The sequence below is a fragment of the Brassica napus genome, chromosome A2 (genome assembly GCF_020379485.1).
Source record: "Brassica napus cultivar Da-Ae chromosome A2, Da-Ae, whole genome shotgun sequence".
Classification (NCBI taxonomy): domain Eukaryota; kingdom Viridiplantae; phylum Streptophyta; class Magnoliopsida; order Brassicales; family Brassicaceae; genus Brassica; species Brassica napus.
In genome coordinates, this window is record NC_063435.1 from 6,970,082 (window position 1) to 6,992,082 (window position 22,001).

The 22,001-nt window shown below is 34.1% G+C and overlaps 2 protein-coding genes across 3 annotated transcripts; one reads left to right on the plus strand and one right to left on the minus strand.

Moving 5' to 3' along the window:
• Positions 1 to 2,704: 2,704 nt before the first annotated feature.
• On the minus strand, positions 2,705 to 5,247 carry LOC106414218. The gene is made up of 6 exons (XM_013854907.3): positions 4,871 to 5,247; positions 4,124 to 4,231; positions 3,764 to 3,833; positions 3,428 to 3,648; positions 3,161 to 3,274; positions 2,705 to 2,916 (listed from the first exon to the last, which is right to left on the minus strand). The coding sequence occupies exons 2-6, from the start codon at positions 4,214 to 4,216 to the stop codon at positions 2,884 to 2,886; spliced, it is 531 nt and encodes a 176-aa protein (XP_013710361.2). The 5' UTR covers positions 4,217 to 4,231; positions 4,871 to 5,247; the 3' UTR covers positions 2,705 to 2,883.
• Positions 5,248 to 8,164: 2,917 nt separating this feature from the next.
• LOC106415704 (BAG family molecular chaperone regulator 1-like) lies at positions 8,165 to 10,168 on the plus strand. Of its 2 annotated transcripts, none has more exons than XM_048754244.1 (5): positions 8,165 to 8,430; positions 8,487 to 8,762; positions 9,043 to 9,299; positions 9,378 to 9,524; positions 9,623 to 10,168. In XM_048754244.1, the coding sequence occupies exons 2-5, from the start codon at positions 8,540 to 8,542 to the stop codon at positions 9,980 to 9,982; spliced, it is 987 nt and encodes a 328-aa protein (XP_048610201.1). In that variant the 5' UTR covers positions 8,165 to 8,430; positions 8,487 to 8,539; the 3' UTR covers positions 9,983 to 10,168. The 2 variants fall into 2 exon arrangements, with proteins under 2 accessions (XP_048610201.1, XP_048610208.1); XM_048754251.1 differs by having other exon boundaries at positions 8,497 to 8,762.
• The last annotated feature ends 11,833 nt before the right edge of the window (positions 10,169 to 22,001 follow it).

Here is a 22,001-nt window from a genome sequence, read left to right on the forward strand (position 1 = left end):
AATAAAAGATTGATAGTAAGATCATTTTATAGTAGTGGTACATGGGAATGAGCTGAGACTAATTGTAAACGTCTGACAAAGGTAAAAATAAAGTATTTATCTCTGGAAACTCTGATCAACTTAGGCCACAAAAGTCTTTCTTCAGTCGTAGAGGTGATGCTTCAACATCAACTAAGGGCTTGACTGGTTCAAAACGCAGCAGTTGCGGGAGTTTGCAGATGCTGGTGGTTGCGGTTTTAAAAGATTTGTACGACTAGTTATGCGGTTAGAAATTGGTGCGTTTGCGGGATACTTATGACTGGTTAATTACCAAATACAGCAGCGGTTAAATAATAAATTAAAAATATTTACATTTTATATAATTATAAAAAATATCAAAAATCATAATATTATAATAAATATGAAAATTATATTTAGAAAGTTATAGTTTAAAATTTTTAATATTATAGAAATTTTTTTATTTTAAAAATTTATAATATTAATTAAAATATGATAGATATTTTGGTATTTTTAAAATTCCAATTTAAAATTTTTATTGAATATTTTTACTTTTGTATTTATATGGTTTTTGAAAGAAAAAGAAAAAAAAATTATCCTCCCGCAACCGCCCGCAACCGCAAACGCTAGCTGGAACCAGCTTTTGATTTTAAGAGGTTTGGAGCGGTTTGAAACGATTTATAGCTGTTTGTATGATTGTTTTGAAACGCTGTCAACCGCTAGTAACCGCAAAAGCTGCATTTGCGGGTGGTAGTGGGAAACCAGTCAGGCCCTAAGGCTGTCGCGTTACTCTTTTTGTAGTCGTGTTAATATGTGTGACGCTAATATTTAATAAGGTGAATTTGTTGAATATACATACTAAGAAAAAGAAAAAAAGAATATGCCATGCTAATACAGGATGGATGGGACAATTTACGCACAAACGTGACCGAAATCTCCTTCCAGATGCTTGATGTTGACAATGCGAAAATTGTCATACTATACTACAAACCATATAATATAGTCACACAAATGATTGAATCAGTTATGAGGTTGGATTTCATCCCTTACTAAACTATACTATACATGGTTACAACATAGTATATAATATTCTGCACAAACACGTAAGTTTTTTTATTTTTGTGTATGCTGACAATGCTTTACCAATTTGGAGGAGGGGTCAAAGTTAGTGTGAAAGCTTAGAAATGTTGACGTACATAACAACCGTAGTAGCAATCAAGTTTAGTTTTGTCCCAAAGGTGCAGCCACAAAACAAAGTTTATAGGATAGAGAGAAGCATTAAGTCGGGAAAAATAAAAGAAACATCATTGGTTAATACATAAAGACTAATGTAAGATGAAAGAAAATAGCATAAAATAGTTCATTGCATGAGTAGGTCCGAATTGACAATGGAAAAATCTGCAACCGTACATGTCTATGTTGCGATGCCAGGGGAGGCTTCTGTGAGGGTGTCTCACCGATTAAGTTGCACTGTCGCATTGAATTCCAGGAGAACAACCGTCACAACACACACTAAACCTGAAATAGCTCACAAGTAACACATGTAAGCGAAAGAGACATATTATACTACATATCTTATAGTATAGTCAAAGGAGTTAACTAGATACAAGGTTGGATTTCATCTATTGCGTGACTATACCATTGCGCGGTTATAACTTACAAAGGATTGTGCTATCTAATACAGGCTAAGCATAGATACAATACTTCAGCAGCATGCAAATATGCACAAATGAATATACATTGCCTATATTTCAATAGAAAAAAAACTAGTAAATATACTTGGTTCTATACTATATATGTATCTCTTATAGTCTAGTCTTATCAGGTACAACATAGAGTTGTTCTTCCAACCCATAAACTTCGGTGGCCAAAACCGCGGCAAACACATAGGTAAATATGCGAACTTTGCTTATTCAGGATCCAAATAGAACCCCATAACATTAATTTCGAATAACCAACAACTGGCTGAATGTACCATTTTCGCAACTCAATTTTTGCGACTCATCGAAAACTGTTCCAACCGGATCTACAAAAGAAACATTGTTTTGGATTAATTTCCTAATAACCCATGGTGGTGAAACAGAGTCGATGGATCCTTATGCTATACAATCAAACAGAACATACCTTGATTCTTTGGTTGGAGGAGGAGGAGGAGGAGGAGGCGTGGAGATGATGTAAAAATATATGTTGCATTGTACTATTCTATGTTTATGAAATGGAATTGTACAATGCAATGTGTACTGTTCATCTTCTCCAATAGTTCACGCATCCTTTGCTTTTTAATGTACATATATTGAAAAGTAGTAAAATTGTAAACCCAAAAGATATGAAGAAACGTGATCAGAAACAGTTGTTGGATCAGATGATTACACAACATGAAAAATATCATTTCCAAGAATTTCGTAAAACTTTTAAATGATCGTGAAATAAAATTTTATTTCATGATCACATGATTAATATAAATATTAAAAAAGAAAAAAATAGTTTTAGAAGAATGAGATTAATAGTGGAAGTGAGAGTGAGATGAAACAGTAGTTGAAAGGTATTTTTTGTCTTTATACATATTATATAAAGAGTTGTTATGGTTATAAACTTAATTTTTGGTATTGTATATGCAATCCAATTTCCCTTTTATTAATGGACTGTGTACCCGACTTTTCATTTAGGATTTTATGAGTTCTGACGACCAAAAATTACTATTGATAAATATTATAAATTATGGTTCTCTTGACACATTATCTAATGTTAAAATGAGTTATATACAGTAGGAGTTTCCACAAAGTGTGAAAGAAATTCAATTGAGTTCTAAAAAAAAAACATAAGAGAATACTCATAATAGAATCATCGTTCATATAAGTAGAAAGCCTAACTTTCATTTCTTACGTTTCACGAGCCGAGCACACTGCCTTGTCTTCCGTCCTACAAGAGCATAAACACCAAAATAAGCAAATATGTCACATGAGGATACTAAAGTCCAACTAGTGGTATTTGTATTCAAGAATCAGCAGTTATATTGTATAACAAAAGAACAAGCAACAAAATCAGTATAAACTTAACGAATCATGTGCAAATATCCTATTCTAAACTGACCAAAAGACTTCATAAGATCTTAAATTAGTCTTTAACTATCATGTGCAAATCACATATCAGAATACAAACTAACCGCAGAAGGCAATGTCCAGCCATCTTCAAGTGACCATTCCAATGATGGACGTAAGTCCTTTCTCAAAGCGTTGTAAGTCGCTCCTTCACCACGTGGTGGAGGATACAGCTCAACCTTCAAAAATAGATAATCGATTTAACTGAAGAATTCAAGCTTCTAATATCATACTCACTCCACTTTCACACCCTACCAACGGACAAGTAGTAGAGAATGAGACTAAATAACTAGAACAAACAACTTCACAACATCAATCTTCTTTTTATCTACCTGTAATGGTTCGTTCTTCTTCAATGCCACAACCGTTCCAGACCAGTAACAATCATCTTTATGCCAATCAACTAAGTCTCCTACTTTCCAAGAGCCACGAGCGACGTCAAGAGGTTTTTGGTCAGCCTCGATTTTATGGACTGATGGGTACGAGGGTCGAACCATTATCCACTCTTTCTCCTCATCTTCAAACCGCTGAAAGACTTGTTGCTCATGTATCTCTGAAGCGTATAAAATTTCAAGAATAAATTCACGCATAGCCATTACAAAACATTGTCAAGGTAACATGACATTAGTTAAACAAAAATAAAATATGCAATGGAAGATAAAAGTCACTTTCTTTTTCGTAATCAAGATACTTCAAGCTGTAGTACAATTTCTCCTCCACTATGTATATCCTTACTATCTAATTAAGGATTAAAGAAAAAACACAAAGCTGTTAGTATTATTGTACAACAATAGAAACCGTTTAAAATCTGATTATATATATATATATTGTATTGTACTAGAAGCCTATAGATTCTACATGTGGTGAAGCACATATAGGCTCATCCACCTCAAGCCTCCAAAGTGAATTTCATGAAACGGAGGGTTGATGATAGAATTGGTATTTTAAAATGCTGAGACATTAAATATGCCTATTTGAAATATTTCAAAAGAGTAATTCCCTAGAGAAACAGACTCAATTTACATTACCTTGCAACGAAACCAAGCTCCACGATATCCATGTTCAAAGGATCTTACTTCAACAGTTTGACCATCTTTGAAAGGTAGGTTGGTTTGAGACATGTAGTATTTGAAGAACTGCAGAGTGTTAAAATTATACAACAAATTGAATTACGTGGAAAATGATCCATCATAAACTGAGTTTATGTAAAAAATGATAATTGTTCATATCAACTGTGATTACGTGGAAAAAATGAACCATAATATATATATATATATATATATAAACTTCTTTATCTACACCGTTGTGAATAAACATACAAACAACGGTAAAGGTATTATACCATACAAATGTAGTAGTGTTCATTGCTCATATCAACCGTAAATTCAAAACAAAACAAAAATTAATGTTGACACAAAACAAATCAAAACCATGTCAATTTTATAAATTCAGTTTGTCAATAGAAAACTTTGTCTCAATACTAGTTTACTAAAAAGAATAACAAAGCCAGACAATAATATATTAGAACAACGTCTATCACGAGATGAGCTTCTCTCAAAGTTTCAAAACCATATTTGCGGAATCTGCTTCAAAACCAATCAAAATCAACTTTGAAAATAACTGAGTATTTAAACCGAAAAACAAAGTCTGAGGCGATGGGGACATACTAAAGTACTCTTCAACCGAAAAATAATAAGAAAAAGTAAGCAGAAGACTATAAACACCAAGATTCTCGACCTCAAATCATCACAAGAACAGAGAAAAAGGTGACATACCTGATTCGGTTGGGAAACAATTCAGATGTGGAACGAAACGATTTGGCGGTGGCAAATTATATATTAGGGCAGGAATCCTAATTTGAGAGAGAGAGATGCATATTTTATATGTCTAACGCTAACTTGGAAAACGCAGTAGGCTTGGATAGGCCTTCTAAACAAGAAATAAACAGCAGGGCTTGGCCCGCTTGCACCATTATTATTTTAATCAATTTCATTATATCGAAATGGTTTGTATCGTTTATCAATTTGATTTCGAACTTTTGGCATACTTTTTCTTATTATTTTCTTATGTTATGTATATATTATCATTCACATTATCATATTATAATATATATATAAGTATGTTACTATATTTTAATTAATCAATTTACTCAATTTTTTTCGACTTGAAGGGTTTGTATACCGAACAATATCCATTTAATGTGGCTTCTTAAAAATAAAATTTATTCGGTTTATACGGAAATAATAAATTCAAACCAATTTTTCTATTTTGACTATGTTTTACCGGATTTAACACTCATACTATGATTTGTATTTAAATCAGCACTTTTAAACATGATCCGACCCACCTGCGATCGAACCAGTAAAGTCGATAATCTGATATGTAATCGGATTTGAGTTTTGAGAAATACCTATTATTTAAATACCTCATAAAACCCGTAAACATTTCTAAAATCCAAGGCTAATCGGTTGAACCGATGGGTAATCAATATGTAATCCAATTTGATTTAAATAGTTAAAAGTTAATTTCAATTTTTTCATTAGACATGTAAGCATTTATTAATTTTAATTCTTATCGTATTTTTAATTATATGTCATAACTTCAACTTGTTATAAAAAATTGTGTAAATTATATTTTATAACTTTGACTTGAAATGACAAAAAATATAAAATAATTTTTAAAACTTTGCTATATTTTTAAACATGATAAATTATATATTTTTAATATATATATATAGTTATATATTAAAATTAGTTAAACTATTGACCTACAGTTTGTCTGCGGTTAACCCATTGACCAAAATAGTCCGGTTCAATGTTCATGTCACCTTAAAAATATTGATTTAAACATATTCTCATTTGTGGTATTTTCATATAATATTCATTTTTATTAAACTTTACCAAATTCATATATGATTTGATGGTTTAACATAAGCATTTTTTGTGAGCTAGTTATTTTCTGGTAATATTTCTTCAAATCAAAAGATTCATTCAAATATTTATTTTAATAATGTGGCCTATATTTGCATAGGCAAAATATTACGATATAATAAATACGAGAAAAAATCTGATGCATTTAGTTGTTAAGCGAAATTAATTAGATTCAATAATGTATTCCAAATATATCTTAATGAATGGCTAGATAAGATAAAAATGCAGTGACATTTTCTGTAATCATAAGTATGAATGGAGAACTTTTAGAGGTTTAAGTTGTTCAATAAATATTACCTTTATAAAATCTTACCATAATAATCACGTTATAAAGTCTTGTTTACAAAGCCTCAAGATAACCTTCTGCATCATAGCGTGTGCTTTGTTAGGATACAATTTATATTCTCCTCAAACATCATCGGAAATGTTTTAGTTAGGAAACATGAAATACACGATGGATCTTATTGTCCTCTTGTAGTTTTATGGTAAGCTACCTGGTCCATGCGTTCCAAAATTGTAAAATACCATATTATTTTGCAAAAAGCTTTGCTTAGAGAAGATTGACATTATGGCATGAGCACAAGAAAGACCAACGAGCCAATCTCAAATACGAAATCCCGACGTTTGTTTCTTAAGACCAACGAGCCAATCACAATGTTTCCGTTTTAATAAGACAATCTCATGCGCCTTTAACAAATGGACTTTGCAATCTTTCAAAATAGCATGTCAAGATTTCAAACATAGCTTCAAGCTCACTTTTGTTACTGGATCCATCCTCAAAAAACAAGAGTCTTGGAAGATCTCTACCATACACTATCTTAAATGGAGTCATGTGTAAGGGAGACATGTGCAATTATTTATGGTAGTGTGCAATTATGTATGGTATTGAATAATTATACCAAATTAAATTCTGCCAAGGATAAGTATTTGTGCCATTGTTTGGTTGTTTGGGGTGAACCTAGGTGAAAAAACTTAAGTAAGATTCCAAACAACAGTTGAGAACCTCAATTGTCTGTCATTTTGAAAATGATACACAATACTAAACTTCAAAGTAGTGCCAGTCAATCCAAATTATTCTCTCCAGAATTTGCTCAGGAAGATTCTATCACTGTCGGAAATAATGGAAAGTGGGATATCTATGAAGACGTACAAACTTTTCTCCTACCACAGTCTCCATGAAAGGGTGTATGGAGCTCATAAAGTGAGCATATTTGATGAGTCTATCCCATACAACCAAGATGACATTGACACCCTCAGACTTAGTGAGACTCTAGTCTCAATGAAGTCCATAAAATTATGGCCATATCAAAGACGGCAACACAATTGGTTGAATAAGTCCAGAATCCAACATGGAATATTTGTGTATTTTGCACATATTGCACTCAGCCACATATCTCTTCACATATTTTTTCATTGTTGGCCAATATAATACTTGTTCAATTCACTTAATAGTCATGAGAAGCCCGGAGTGACCCCCGCCCTCCCCCCGAAATCGTCATGATACTCTAGAAGTATTTGTTAGATATGTTGAGATGTACTTGGCAGCACCAAAAGACCTTTGTAAAATAACCTCCCAGCCATAGTATAACCTAATTTAGGCATTGTACCCAGCATTAGTTCTTTTTATCATCTATTGAATATCTTCATTTACATCAATTTCATCAAAATATTCTCCAGATGGCCTGAAGAAGACATTGTTAATGCACATAGCACTCCAAATCAGATCAAAGCACTTAACTATCTGCAGCTAGGAAAGTGAAAGAAACAAGTTCTAGGTTACTCGGCGGTATAACTCGGTTGGCAGAGAGCTAGGTTGCTTTATCTGTTTGTGGATTCATTGGGATGAAAGTCCCTTGCAATATTCTTGTGCTTAGGGGGTATATCCGTTCGTACCTACCATCCGAATACGATTTTGGGCCAAATTAAATACCTACTTCGTTTAAGCTAAAGTCATGAATGAGATAATTATTACGTATTCTAATATCCAAGATATTAATTTTGTCACTTTGGAAAATACCAGGAAATACTCATCCAACGAAAAGTCCAAAGACAAAAAAGATATATTCCGACAGAAACTACAGATATACGTATGACATAAGTCACTGACACAATGAGAGATAAATTAGCTGGCCACTCGTTATTATTCCTTCTTTCTATAAATAATTAGTATTTTCATTATTGTCCCAACGGGTTTCTCTGAAACTAGAAACTCGACAGAGAATCCAGATGCTTTCCTAATATACCGATTTTCTCGGGAAAACAGAGGAGATCTGTGAAGTCAATTCAGGTTCTTCTATTGAACAAGAGAGAGAGAGAAAGGTCTGTACTTTGATCTTTGTAGTACACGTGGCGAAATGGGTTTGGAGAAATGTTGATGATCTCCATGTCCAAGTCCCAGAGTTCATGTAACATTCTTCTTCTGTCTCCACTGTCTTTGTCTTGTTTCTCATACTGCTCATAGAGATCTTTAGATCCGTTGTTGCCTTTGTCGGTTTAACAAAAACTGAGAGAAAAATGATGAAGATGATGAGGAACAAACCGACAAATCTTCCGGCGACTTCTGGCGGCAGGGAGTCAGGCGGTCATGATTGGGAAATGAGACCCGGTGGAATGTTGGTTCAGAAGCGTAACCCGGATTCGGATCCTGTCGGAGCTCCACCACCACCGATGATCAGAGTCAAAATCAAGTACGGTTCGCTCTACCATGAGATGAGCATTAGTCCTCAAGCTTCATTTGGTTAGTCTCTTTACATATAACACATTTTTCAATATTCCTAAGCAACTTTGATTATTTGTGTGTAAGTTAAATTTTGGTAGCCATCACAATTTAGTGAAAGAATTAATAAATTCTGAAAAATTAATAAATTTGGTAGCCATCACAATTGGTAGCCATCACAATTTAGTGAAAAAATTAACAAAAAATTATTTTGTACACCACAGTTTACATTTTTGGGGGTCTTACATTTGTCTATGCCCCGGCCCGGTGTGAGTTTGAATCATTTTGCTTTTTGATGCAGGGGGGCTAAAGAAAATGTTAAGTGGACCAACGGGTATTCACCATCAAGACCAGAAACTAATGTACAAAGAGAAAGAGAGAGATTCAAAGGCCTTTCTTGACGTTTCCGGAGTGAAAGACAAATCCAAGATGGTGCTTATAGAAGACCCCATTAGCCAAGAGAAACGCTTTTTGGAGATGAAGAAGATCGCCAAAACCGAAAAGGCGTCTAAAGCGATCTCCGATATTAGCCTTGAAGTTGACAGACTCGGAGGACGTGTAATGCCCCCCTTGTACTTTTCTTAAATTGTTTGTGTTTCACATATGCTGGTTTTGAAAGTGTTGCGTGTTTTATAGGTTTCGGCGTTTGAGATGGTTATAAATAAAGGAGGAAAAGTCGCCGAGAAAGATCTTGTTACGGTGATCGAATTGTTGATGAATGAGTTGGTAAAGTTGGATGGGATTGTAGCTGAAGGAGATGTGAAGTTGCAAAGAAAAATGCAGGTATGTAAAATAAATAAAAAATCATCGAAGCTTTCTCAATGTTTCTTGGGTTATTTTTAGTTGTAACATTGCAAGTTCTATTTATTTTTATGTTTTAGGCGACGAGAGTGCAGAATTATGTGGAAGCACTCGATGTTTTGAAAGTGAAGAACTCAATAATGGCTAATGGGCAGCAGAAACAGCCAAAAGGTCGGAGACTTGCAACGATTCAAGAAGATAGCAATGGACAGAGGCAAGAGCAGAAACCTATACAAGCACTTATGGGCATGCCTATAAACTACAAACACAAGAAGCAAGAGATTGTGGAGGAGCCTAGAAATTCAGGACCAGGACCAAATCTGATGGATTCTTCTACTAAATGGAAAACATTTGATCATCATGCTGCCACTCCATTGAGCTCGATCACCGCAAATAATCACGCCATCCCGCCAAGGTTCAATTGGGAATTCTTTGATTGAGAAACTCATATGGTGAGAGCTTCTTTTTTTTCTTTGCTTGTGTGGAGGTTTCTTCTTCATCTTCTTCCTTATCATGATTCTTTTGATGTACTTAGATTTTTGTGGGCGTTGTTGTTGTTGGTTCTGAGAAATAAACAGAGACGCTACTATAGAGAAGTGATTATGAAAAATCCTGATTCATCTGTGTTTTCCCTCTTCCTTACAGTTACTTTTGTTGCAAGAGACTGTAGTTTACAGTTACTTTTATAGCAAGGGACTGAAACCTACTTGATGAGAGAGAGGGTTACTTTCTCTCTCTGTCGGTTGTTTTTTTATGAAGTTTGGAAGGATTCAAAAAGCAGACAATGAGTGGTGGTCTCTTGTTTATCATTTCAGGCTGACAAAAAAAGTCTTATCAGCTTTTGTCAATAAGGACAATCTTAACTTTTTTTTCTAGAGCGAGGTAAAATTGTATAATCCAAGGTGGGCCATGCGATTTTGATTTATCACGAAAATGAGGTTAAATTTTCAAATCAGATATTTTCATATAGAATCAAAACTAAGTAACAGTTTTTTTCTATGTTTTTGTTAACACAAATATTAGTTGATATTGTAAAGAGACATAACTTCATATTCATATCACAGAAATACAGTACTCTAATTTCTAAGTGGACTTTGAGATCCATTTAGTGATGTTTTTGTGCTCTTTTAATGTCTTTACAGAGTAAAAACTTTTCAGATAAGTTTTTTTTTTAACTAAGGAGGGTATATTCAATTAGCTAAACACTCAATAAGTTAAAGAAAAATGAAACACATTAATCTAACTAAAATCATATTATTTTTTGTTTTTTTTTAGAAATTCACACAGTTATTGCTGATAATGTTGCTCTTAGTGATTTATTCAGAAACCATATGTAGATTTCTACATTAACCAAGAATAACTCAAAGTCTCAAACTTCATGACCTCTAAGCAGAACATCATGACCAAGTTCCATATCATATAAAAATGGCACGGAACATGATATGGTTATTATATATATTATCCCCAAATTGATTTAGCTTCAATTGGTGACTCGACCAATTGGAGGATTGTTCAGTGCAGTGTGGACCAAACATGTAATCATCAAACAAAATTCAAACACATCAAAAAACTTGATAGGAGCTAAAACAAATTGTCAGATGTCGGTAGAAGAAGACAGAACAAGTGACTAGTTAGCAGTAGTGTGCTTAAGTTACATATAAGGCAAAATCTTAAAAGAAAATAGTTGTAGTGAGAGAAGAAAATAGTTGTAGTGAGAGGAGAATTGAACATGGACCCTTCCTCACACATACACTCCATTCTACCATTACACCATAATAAACATTTTGTAATTTGGAGCCCAAAAAAAAAAAATATTTATTTGGGGACACGAGGCAAAAATCTTTTCTAAAACATGGTGTGCACAGCCCTGGCTCTTAGAAGCAAGTATCAGAGAAAGCATCGTAATAGAAATTGACAGTAATTACCAAATTTTTGATTAATCTTGATATAATAATCACCTGAATACCACAATATTAAAGCGTGTGTCCAATAGAAATTGACAAACAAAACGAAACAAATAGACTAAACCCCATTTCATTGATCAATAGTTTTTATTTTTCTATCAATTTGTTTGTTTGCATGTAATCACATCTATACATTACAGTAAACACATGAGCATGCGTCTTCCCCACATGTACTGGGGTCTCAAAAGGCTGTCCTAAACCATTTCTTTAATGTCATTGAAAAAATTACAAACTATATATTTAAATGTAGTATGAATATCGTCAGAAAATATCATTTTCCTTAATTTCAAATATATTTTAGATTTAGAGAGAAATGACAATGTTGAAAATGTAATTTTTTTGTGCAACATTGAAAATGTAATTATCACTAAATTGCCATAGAGCGTTCCATATAATGTAATTTTTTATTAAGTCTACACCAATGGTTATGCACGCCTAAATAAACTCCAAAACCACCCTCACCTACAATGTATTATGGAGTTGGTGAACAAGCCAGTGTGTTTCCGCTTTAACAGGCCTACCAAAATTCAGACGAGATTCATGTCCATCTTTTTGTAAGCAAAGCTTAATATAAAGATGCAGATAAATTTTAAGGCCAAATCTGGAACTAGATGATTATTCATTTATTTCTGTTGTGTTCTCATTTATTTTTTTTTGGTAAAATTGTGTTCTCATTTATATTAAACTTCGACCATATAAAGTAGTTGTAGTCAGAGGGTCAATGACGAGGTCAGTGAAGTTATATGGCTTCTCAGCTTTCTCTTTAACCTCTCCTTCTGATAGTTCTCAGACAGAGAAGTGAATGCAAGATAGTAGCAACGTATATTAAGCCTGCCAGAGCCGATAAAATGATCAATTTTGACCCCAACAATTTCCGTCGTGTCAAATATATCTAACAAATAGTCAGTGCCAAATACGACCTCAACTCAATTGTTATTCAAAAATACTATCTGAACTTCTTGAAATGTGCCTAAATCAAAATTAACACTAACAGAAGTTAGTCAACCGTTAACAAGATAAAATGACATTGTTTTGATTTTTTTAAAAAAATGTTCATAATGATGCAGATAAATATTTGATATATTTCTCAAATATTTATTATTTATTTTATTTGTTATTTAGATAATTATCCTTATTGTTTTAGGGTTTTATAGTTTTATTATATATAGTCGTCTATGCTTAAGTTTGTATTCAATTTATGAATTGATGATTTATTAATAAAAATTGAGAGTTCTCTTTGTTTCTTGTTTTCGGTAGATCATTGGTGATCTCAACGAATTTAAGAAGATATTGATCTTAGGCATTCTTAGACTAAATAAGTTTTTTGTGATTATCCTAGTTTTTCGGCTATTCTCAGAATCAACGGATCTCTAGTTCTATCCTATAAAGCTTCCGCTACATCAAACCTGTGCCATAATACCCTTTAAATTTTCTCAGAATTAACGGATCTCTAGTTCTACCCTAAAGTAACTTTTTGAAATATTATTACAAATTCAAAATTATATTAATTACTATAAATCTTCATCTTATCCAATTAAAACTTTGGTGATGATTGTTTCTGATTTATATAAATACATATTAACATGTATTTTACTTATCATATCTTTAATAAACTTATATCTTACTAAAATAGAAATAATAAAATATTTATAATTATAAAAAATTAAATATACACTTAAAACTTTGAAGCTATTTATAAAATTTTATAATATAAATTATTTTTATTTTTAAATTTAAGTAGGAATTTTTTTATTTTTCAAATTTAATATTATATATTTGTGATATTTTGTTCAAAATGTTAAGAGGCCTCTTACCTTTCTTTCACTAAGATTTGTTTTTCAAAATATTAGACATATTAAACAATAACTAAAATATATAAAAACATAAATATAAAGTATATTATATTAATGTTGAAGAAAAAAATTACCATTCAAGGTTTAAAAATTTAAAATAGTTTATATAAAAAACTTATAAATAGTTTCAAAGTGTAAGTTCTTTTAATTTCGTATAATTTATAAACCGTTTTATCTTGTTAACGGTTGACTAATTTTTGTTAAAGTCAAAGTTTGATTTATGCACGTTTTAAGAAGCTCGGGTAGTATTTTTGAATTATGATAGAGTTGTGGTCGTATTTGGCACTGACCATTTGTTGAGGTCGTATTTGACACGACTGAAATTGTTGGGGTCGAAATTGGTCATTTTCCGCCGGAGTCACCTAACTTGTTTTTTGAAACTAACCACCTAACTTGTTGTTAAGAGAACAATAGCTGAACCAAATTCATAATCTAGATCTAAGCCTATAATCCACCAGGCTCGGGACCAAAACATGTAAATAGTCCCGTTCTAAAGCATGTGTTTGGAATTAGGACATAGACCATTTAACAAAAAGAAAAGGCAGTTCTAATCTGAGGATTATAATGGTAAACTCATGTTGTTACTAATAAAAAAAAAGATAAAAGATGGAGATCATGACCTTACATGATGAGCAGGACTAGAGTCTAGATTAACGATGTTTTATACCTAGTTTCTGAAACAAAAGGGGGAAAATGTTAACAGGTCGTTCGTGTGAATCTCTATGAATCAATGAAGAAGAAGATAATACTTTACTTTTTATTTCTTTCAACTTAAGCGGCTATACAATGTGTTTATCTCTTTATATACACAAGTAAGAGAAACCCTAAAGCTCACGTTAGCATACTAGAGCATCAGCATCTAAGCAATGGAATCTGTTAAAGGTAGAGAAGTCTTGTGCTGTAATCTTCCGACCGTGAGCTGTCCTGTTCGTACGTTGATGACGACACTGTTTGTTAACGGCTAGTGCAGAAGGTGTTGTGGGCTTGCTACTCTGTTTGTGTATTTGTGAGCTCGGCCCAATGGTGTGTCTAGAACCTTCTGCACCAGAAAGAGTCTTTGGCTCACATAGTCTAATATCCCCCCTCAAACTTGGAATCGGAGGAAGGGAGACTCCAAGTTTGCTGCGTAGCTTGAAGAACGCGTCTTGGCCTAGAGACTTGGTGAACACATCAGCGAGCTGGAGGGATGCTGGTATGTGCTTGACCTCGAGAGCTTTGAGAGCAACACGTTCTCGAACATAATGATAGTCTAAGTCAAAGTGTTTTGTCCGTTTATGGAACATGGGATTAGCCGTTAAGCAAACAGCTGAGAGATTGTCACAGAGAAGTAAGGGAGTTCGCTGCTGCTTCAGTCCCATTACAGCAAGAAGATTCTGAAGCCATACTATCTCGGAAGCTGCAATGGACATTGTCCTATACTCAGCTTCAGTTGACGATTTGGAGATAGTTTCATGACGTTTAGCCGACCATGAGATGACATTGGACCCAAGCATTGTACAGAAGCCGCCAGTAGAACGTCTTGTCTCTCTGCAGCCGGCCCAATCGCTGTCACTGTAACATAGGAGTGTAGAATCCGTGTTAGCGCGAATTGTGATACCAAGCTGCAGGGTTCCTTTAACATAACGCAAGATCCTCTTGAGAAGAGTATAATCAGATTGACTTGGAGCATGCATCCGTTGAAATATGTAGTTCACCGAGAACTGAAGATCAGGTCTGGTGAGCGTTAAGTACTGTAACTTGCCCGCTAAGCTCCTGAAGTGTGACGGATCAGAGAACTGAATGTCTTGACCAGGAACTTTGTCTAATTTCAGTGGGAGAGGAGTAGGCATAGGGGAACAGTCTGACATGCCTGCAGTAACAAGAAGATCAGTAGCATATTTTTCTTGGTTCATGAAGAGACCGTCGAGATAATGATGGACTTGGATACCCAGAAAGTAATGCACCGGACCCATATCTTTCATTCTGAAGACGCTGTTCAGCTGAGAAAGCAGATTTTCAAGAAGCTGATTGTTGTTGCCTGTGAGAATCATGTCATCTACATACAGGAGGAGGTAGATAACATCCGAGCCCTGATGGTAAATGAACAAGGAAGGATCGGGAAAGCTACATTTGAAACCATACTCAAGAAGAAATGAGCTGAACTTATCGAACCAGGCTCTAGGCGCTTGCTTTAAGCCGTAGATAGCCTTTTTTAACTTCCACACATAGTCTGGCTTCTCAGAATCAACGAAGCCTGGAGGTTGGAGCAGATACACTGTTTCTTTCAAATCACCATGCAAGAAGGCGTTTTGAACATCAAGTTGTTTTAGAGCCCATTTCTTTGTTACTGCAACATGAAGAACAGCTCTTATAGTAGCAGTGCGAACCACAGGACTAAAGGTTTCAATATAGTCTATTCCTTCTTCTTGTTCGTTTCCTTTAGCCACCAGTCTACTTCTTAGTGTGAGAACACTGCCATCTGCATTTCTCTTTGTCTTAAACACCCATCTGCTGCCCAATGGGTTTTGATCATCTGCAGGTGGTACTAGCTCAAAGGTTTCTGTTTCCTCCATGTTGTGAATCTCTACTCCCATTGACGCTGTCCAACCTTTATGTTTCAGCGCAGCTTTGACTGATTTAGGCTCAGCAAACTCATCTTTTATAGTGAACAGAGCGTATCTCGGGTTTGGTTTCACTATACCTGCTCGAGCTCTTGTAGTCATAGAATGCACTGGAGGATCTTCCTCTTCTAACTGAACCGGTTCTTCTATCTCAACTTCATCAACCACAACTTGTTGGTTCTGATCTTCATCTTCAGAATCAGACTCATCTTGTACTACCACTGGCTCAGCTTCATGAACATCACGGCGTGGTGGGAGTTCTTCCGGGATGTCTTGATTTGGTGGAGGAGCTTGACTCTGAGGTAGTAGATATGCTTCTCTCCAGGCATTGAGAAGGGAAGAACGCGAAGTTTTATGAAACCGTTGATACATATCAGCATAAGGAAATGAATTTTCATCAAATAGGACATGCCTACTGATGAAAACTTTTCCTGTTGGTGGATAGTAGCATCGGTAACCTTTATATTTCTCATTGTAGCCAAGGAAAACACATGCCAAGGACTTGGGGTCGAGCTTGTTTGTCATATATGGACGTAGTGACGGATAGCACTTGCAACCGAAGACTCGTAGAGCAGTGTACAGAGGTGGAGTTTGATGTAGCATCTCATAAGGACTCTTCTTGTCAGAAAGAACGGAAGAAGGAAGCAGGTTGATTAAGAATACTGCAGAGAAGAAAGCTTCCACCCATAGCTGTTGTGGTACACGCCCATTGTATAACATAGTGATGCCCAACTCGGTGAGATGTCTGTGTTTGCGCTCAGCTAACCCATTCTGTTGGGGTGTGTGAGGACAAGATATCAGTTGTTTGATACCACTGCGAGCAAGATGTTGAAGAAACTCTGAGCCAATGAATTCACCTCCTCCATCGCACTGAAACTGCATAATCTTGTGTTGAAACTGAGTTTCCACTAGTTGTTGAAATCGAATGAAAACAGAATAAAACTCAGACTTCAACCTCAAAGGATAAAACCATGTGAATCTGGTATAATTGTCAATAAGGATAACATAATATTTGAAACCTTGAGTAGACACAACTGGACTAGGACCCCACAAATCACAATGTATTCTTTCCAAAGGCTGAGTAGACACAAACTCAGAAGATAAAAACGGAAGCTTACAACTCTTCCCAAACTGGCAAGCATCACAAACAGACTTGGAGCTTGACTTATTTAAAACGATAGCTTTAGACTGAGATAGAAGCTGAAGAACGTCCTTGTGAGGATGACCAAGCCGTTGATGCCAAATCTCCTCACTGGTGGCCTGCTGTCTTGATGAATAGAAAGCCTGAAACCGAACATCCTTCAGCACATAGAGATCCTTATTTATGTGGCCTTGTGTTATCACTTGCTTTGTCACCTTGTCCTTAACCAACACAGTTGAATCATCAAACGTAATTTCACAAGGATAATCAGATGTTAACTTAGAGACAGATAGTAAAGACTTGGTTATATCTGGACACACTAAAACATCTTGTAAAGGTAATGTACCTTTCGGTGTTTGCAAAGCAATTGATCCCACATGAGTTATTGGAAGATAGTCACCGTTTCCAACAATCACTTGATCGTTTCCAAGGTAAGGCTCAGCAGATTGAAGTTGTGATCTGTCACTGGTGATATGCGCTGACGCAGCTGAGTCTGGAAACCACTCGTGACCTGACTGTTGTGGATTATCAGAGAGCCTAACCGTAGCGAGAGCATCATGAAGAGTAGCTGGGGACTGATACTCTTGATCAAATCTGTTGTAGCAGCGGGGAGCAGTGTGTCCATAACGACCACATATTTGACACATGGGGCGGGAGGATGAGTTAGATCCTGAGAACTGTTGGTGAAATCCTCTTCCTCTAGTAGAGTAAGAGCTTCTTCCTCTGTTTCCTCTGTTATTATAGTAGCCACGTCCTCTGGAGTAGTGACCTCTGTCAGAGTGAAACGCGAGATGTGGTGTTGTTTCAGGAGCCTGGTTATGGACTTGCAGCTTATCATCAAAGTTAACCAGCTTAAACACCGCATCTTCATATCTCATATCTGGAGTTGAGTCCATTGAATGTTCAATGACAGTACATATAGACTCATACTCCTTTCCCAACCCACTCAAGGCTCCATAGATCATCTCTTGATCTGAGACTGGAAAGCCTATAGAATCTAACTGGTCGCAAACACTCTTGACTCCACTAAGATACTCAGACATCGGTTTTTGATTCTTGGACATACCTTGCAGCTTACGCTGAAGGTCAAGCTTTCTTGTTGCTGAGACACGGTTATACTTCTTCGCAAGGCTCAGCCAGACCTCATGAGCTGAGTTGAGACCGTAGACAGATCTGAGAGCTTCTTCCGTCAGAGAACCAAACAACCAAGCCATAACTAGCTGGTCACGACGCATCCACTTGACGAACTCCGGGTTGGCTTCTTCTGTAGCCACATCCCCGTTTCTGACTGTGACTGTAGGATTAGGACGAGGAGAAGACCCATTTATGTAACCAAGTAGTGACTGACTTGAAAGGAAAGATTCAAACTGTGTCTTCCACAAAAGGTAGTTTGTAGAAGAGAGTTTTAAGGTGACACACTGTGAGATGCTCAGTGACGGAGCAGACAAAGGATCCATGGATTCGGTCATGGCTCTGATACCATGTGAATCTCTATGAATCAATGAAGAAGAAGATAATACTTTACTTTTTATTTCTTTCAACTTAAGCGGCTATACAATGTGTTTATCTCTTTATATACACAAGTAAGAGAAACCCTAAAGCTCACGTTAGCATACTAGAGCATCAGCATCTAAGCAATGGAATCTGTTAAAGGTAGAGAAGTCTTGTGCTGTAATCTTCCGACCGTGAGCTGTCCTGTTCGTACGTTGATGACGACACTGTTTGTTAACGGCTAGTGCAGAAGGTGTTGTGGGCTTGCTACTCTGTTTGTGTATTTGTGAGCTCGGCCCAATGGTGTGTCTAGAACCTTCTGCACCAGAAAGAGTCTTTGGCTCACATAGTCTAATAGTTCGAGGATAAAAGAAATGAGAGCTGTATCTAAAATTGTTTAAGTTTCTTTCTCTTCTGGAGAAAAAATCGAAAATGATAAGATATTATTTTAATGGGCTCTTAAAGTGGACTTGGCCTATACATATTGTGTATTTTGACTTTTAGGTTTATGGGTCCGAATGGTGACTGCGGATTTGGTAATATAAGCGGTGTGGAATTAGAGTGCGGGACGGTTCAACTGCGATTCGTGCGGTTTGCGGGACAAGTGCGGTTTTAGTAAAATTAGCGGTACGGAATTGTGTTGATTGGTGAAAATATGTTGTTTGCGGAATTGAACAATTAAAAAATGTTAAAAAAAAAAACAAATTGTAAAAGTGTTATATAACTCCGACAAATCAGTGAAGAGGGTTCGAAGTTTCGACAAGTCTACTTGATTAATGGGGCATCTTTTAGTTAAACTAGGCAGTGGACACCTATTCCAGACACAGATTGATTTTTTTCTTAAATTATTATCGATAAATACTATTAAAATAGAGTCACTATTTTTGTCCTTTTGACAAGTCATAATAAAACTATTTAATTAATTACACATACTTAATTATTTATAATAACCAATCAAATATGTAACATTTCTATAAATTCTTAATAATGAATCAATTTAACTATAAATTTCAATTTTTTTCGGCAACAAACATTTACAGACTCATGTTGACTCTATAAACTAAATTGGTAACTCCGCATCCATTTGAACGACGAAAGACAGTTGTTTTCTAGCACTGTGTGCTAAGATATACGCCCCGTATATTTTTCGTCCGGGATACATGAACAATGTCTGAGTGAGAAAACTTCTTTTTAAAAGCTTAATGCCTTCCAGGTAACTTTTAAATAAATTTTAATTTTATTTTAAATTATAACAAAATTTGTTGATAAAGTCTAACAAAATCTTACTAAGAATTTTAAATATATTTCTTTCAATAATACATTAATTAATTTCAGAATTATCAATAAATTATCATAATTTAATCTTAATTAAAAAATATTATAAACCAAAATACTAAGATTATTTATAAATTTAATAATTTATATTATATTAAAATAGAAGCATTATATGAATTATATATGATAAAATTATATTATCTTATTTTATTTTTAAAAATGTTTTTATTTAAATAAATTATCATTCACCATAAAAACGGGTCAAAATTGTGAACTATGTAATATTTTATACAAAATGTAACATTATTAATATATGTTGAACTTTTATATCCACGACTAGATATCTTCGCAAAACGTTATTTGAAGAAGATTCTCTATTTAGTTATTCTATATTATGAACTCGAAAACATAATAACAACTAATACAAAATTAAAATATATAAACAGATCACTATATATTACTAATGTAATTAAAAAAAACTAAAAATAAGATTAAAGATTACACAAAGTCATATATTTGAAAAGTTTTTGATAATATTAAAACTATACATTTGTACAATGAAAAAATACTCGTATGAACGTGCAGGTTAAACTCTAGTTTTTGTTAAATATAGGAACTAAAATACTTTTATATTTAATTTTTTTTTAAGTTTTTAATTAATACAAACTATATGTTATAACTTTTTAATTAATACAAATTATATATTATAACTTTTTAAATGTTTTTCTATTAATATATAGGGGAACTCAGAGGAAGGTCTAAATATATTTCAAGCATAAAAGTTAACTCTTCCACTTGATCAACCTGCAGTACGTGCAGAGCATAGTTCAAGTTCCGAAGTAGATATTCTTGTTTCGTACACTCATTTAAACTCTAGGAAGATCTAAATATATTTCAAGTTCCGATCTGAAGATGTGCTTTATTTTCCAATACAAAAAGATTGACTGACGTTTTGCTATTTCTAAAATACTGCTCGCTCTAAAATATTAAAAGTAGGTTCTTATAGAATTTTCATGCTTATTAAAAATATATAACTAATCTCTATGGTTAACTAATAGAGCATCTCCAACGTAAAAATCAATTTTTTTTCAATATGAAATAAAATAAAATATAAAATAAAAATGATTTAGTCCTATATTATTTTTAGTGCATAATGGAGTAATAAACAAACGAAAAAATACACCATCTATAGAATAAATCCATCTTTTACTTTATTATTAAGTGAAAATAGAATAGAATTAGAGCATTTTTTTTAATTTCATATTATATTTTATTCAATTTTAAACTAAAAAATAGAATAGAGTTGGAAATGCACTGATTATCTCTATTGCGCAATTTTCAATAACCATCAACCTATAAAATTTAAGCAGTTTAAATATTTTTGATTAATGTTTCCTAAAAGTATACAATTAACTAACATCAATTAATAAAAGTAACTTAAAAATCTTGAAACTTTTTTTGTTAAACAATTTTGTTTAGAAAACCCTATTTCTGAGAACGGAAATAGTAGTACTTATTGTTAGGCATGGGCATTCGGGGTCCCAATCGGGTTTCGGTTTTATCCAATCGGGTTTCGGTTTTTCGGGTTTATCAAAATCAGCCCCATTCGGATTATATGAAAGTTCGGTTCGGGACCGGTTCGGGTTCTATCGGGTTCGGGTCGGGGTTAGTAAATCTTCAAAAAATCGATATAACCCAATATACTTTCGGGTTCGGGTCCCAATCGGTTTTGGTTTAAATGTACCTGATTTTTACCTATTTTATAACCAAAACATGAGTAAAATCAGTTTTTCAGTTTTAAAATACCTGATGTGTACCTATTTTGTAACAAAAACTTAAGTAAAATCGATTAAAAAATAAGGAACATCAACCGTGATTATTCAAAATCAAACGAAAAATAAACATATTTACTGATAAAAAGAAAACCAAATAAATAAAAGCATAAAAAGAAAACCAAGTTCTCATGAAATGAGAAACATTGTTTAACAAAAATAAAATCAAAATCTAAATACTTCAAGATTCAACGGTCATCTTTAACCATCAACCTTCATGTAATAGAACCACCAACCTTCATGTAATAGATAAATATTTTAGATATTCAATATTTCTTAGTGTATTTTGGATACATATTAAGA